At 45.7% G+C, this 1967-nt stretch overlaps 1 protein-coding gene across 1 annotated transcript; it reads right to left on the reverse strand.

The window, feature by feature from the left end:
* Positions 1 to 416: 416 nt before the first annotated feature.
* LOC123751459 (uncharacterized) lies at positions 417 to 1349 on the reverse strand. The gene has a single exon (XM_045733546.2). It carries the CDS (start codon positions 1347 to 1349, stop codon positions 417 to 419), a length of 933 nt encoding a protein of 310 aa, XP_045589502.2.
* Positions 1350 to 1967: the final 618 nt, after the last annotated feature.

Consider the following 1967-nt stretch of genomic DNA (forward strand, 5'->3'; position numbering starts at 1 on the left):
GCCTGTTCCTTCTGTTTACCTAGGAGTAAAATTCGGGAGATAGGCAACTATTGTGGGTGGCGTCGTGTGGAAGGTCAACCTTGACATGCCTTCTGTTCTCTATAACGGGAATTATACTCTCTATCCGTTATTAAGATTTAATAAGCGTTAAATTTAAGTACGTTTTTCCAAAAATTTTATTTCTCATTTCCGAGTGACGATTAATAGCCTTACTGACTCTATAAAGAATTTATATTACCAGGACCCCAAGACGTTGTGATGATGAACAATGGCATTTTGCCTTTATTCTCATGAACCGAATTTCTTGAGGAATTACAGGTGTTCAAAGGGAGGGAATTATCAGGGGAAAGCACACAGGTGTTCAGAATTGGGGTCTAGAATTATTTAATGTCTTCAGAATTATTCCTTGTTCAGAATCATTTCATGTGTCCACGATTATTACATGTGTCCAGGTTATGGCATGTGTACTGGATTGTTATTTGTGTCCGGGGTTGGTACTTGTGTCCGGGGTTGGTACTTGTGTCCGGGGTTGGTACTTGTGTCCGGGGTTGGTACTTGTGTCCGGGGTTGGTACTTGTGTCCGGGGTTGGTACTTGTGTCCGGGGTTGGTACTTGTGTCCGGGGTTGGTACTTGTGTCCGGGGTTGGTACTTGTGTCCGGGGTTGGTACTTGTGTCCGAGGTTGGTACTTGTGTCCGAGGTTGGTACTTGTGTCCGAGGTTGGTACTTGTGTCCGAGGTTGGTACTTGTGTCCGGGGTTGGTACTTGTGTCCGAGGTTGGTACTTGTGTCCGGGGTTGGTACTTGTGTCCGAGGTTGGTACTTGTGTCCGGGGTTGGTACTTGTGTCCGAGGTTGGTACTTGTGTCCGAGGTTGGTACTTGTGTCCGGGGTTGGTACTTGTGTCCGAGGTTGGTACTTGTGTCCGGGGTTGGTACTTGTGTCCGAGGTTGTACTTGTGTCCGAGGTTGGTACTTGTGTCCGGGGTTGGTACTTGTGTCCGAGGTTGGTACTTGTGTCCGGGGTTGGTACTTGTGTCCGGGGTTGGTACTTGTGTCCGGGGTTGGTACTTGTGTCCGGGGTTGGTACTTGTGTCCGGGGTTGGTACTTGTGTCCGGGGTTGGTACTTGTGTCCAGGGTTGGTACTTGTGTCCGGGGTTGGTACTTGTGTCCGGGGTTGGTACTTGTGTCCGGGGTTGGTACTTGTGTCCGGGGTTGGTACTTGTGTCCGGGGTTGGTACTTGTGTCCGGGGTTGGTACTTGTGTCCGGGGTTGGTACTTGTGTCCGGGGTTGGTACTTGTGTCCGGGGTTGGTACTTGTGTCCGGGGTTGGTACTTGTGTCCGGGACCATTACATTGTGTCGAGGGTTATTACATGCCTTGAGAATTACAATTGTCCAAGATTACATGTACTGAAAATAACAGTATTAACTGTAATTAATAATAACTGTAATTATTACCATTTGTATTCGGAATTACTTGGTCATAACAATATCACATTTCATCCCTAATTTATATTTTGAATTATTTTTTATTATCTTTATCGAGTTACAAATTTAATTTTTCCCCTTAATTTCTAGCTATTATTTTCCTACCCTGCAGATTCTTATATTAATTTTGTTATCAACACAATGCATAGAAATATGAAAATAATTAAAGATAACATTATGCCACTGAGGTTTCCCACCTTATACTGTCGTTAATCCCCCCCCATTAATCCCTCGTAAATCTGTGGTGAGGGGGGTAGGGGGGGATGAACGCCACCCACTTACACACGTACTAATCCCCACCACACAAACCCGGGGTTGAAATCCACCCCACGTTCATTTGAGTCAAATTCGGGGTTCAATCCCACCTCACGTTCACTTATGCTATCTTGAGCCACATCTTCCCCCTCTTCTCAAATACATTCCCAAACTTTATGACTCCTTCAGATGTAATTATCTACAATACATACCCTCCCCCCCCTC

Source organism: Procambarus clarkii, chromosome 34, assembly GCF_040958095.1.
Source record: "Procambarus clarkii isolate CNS0578487 chromosome 34, FALCON_Pclarkii_2.0, whole genome shotgun sequence".
Classification (NCBI taxonomy): domain Eukaryota; kingdom Metazoa; phylum Arthropoda; class Malacostraca; order Decapoda; family Cambaridae; genus Procambarus; species Procambarus clarkii.

Bases quoted from the DNA above. Each gene is read 5' to 3' on its own strand.
- LOC123751459 (XM_045733546.2), bottom strand. From the start codon at position 1,349: ATGGTCCCGGACACAAGTACCAACCCCGGACACAAGTACCAACCCCGG.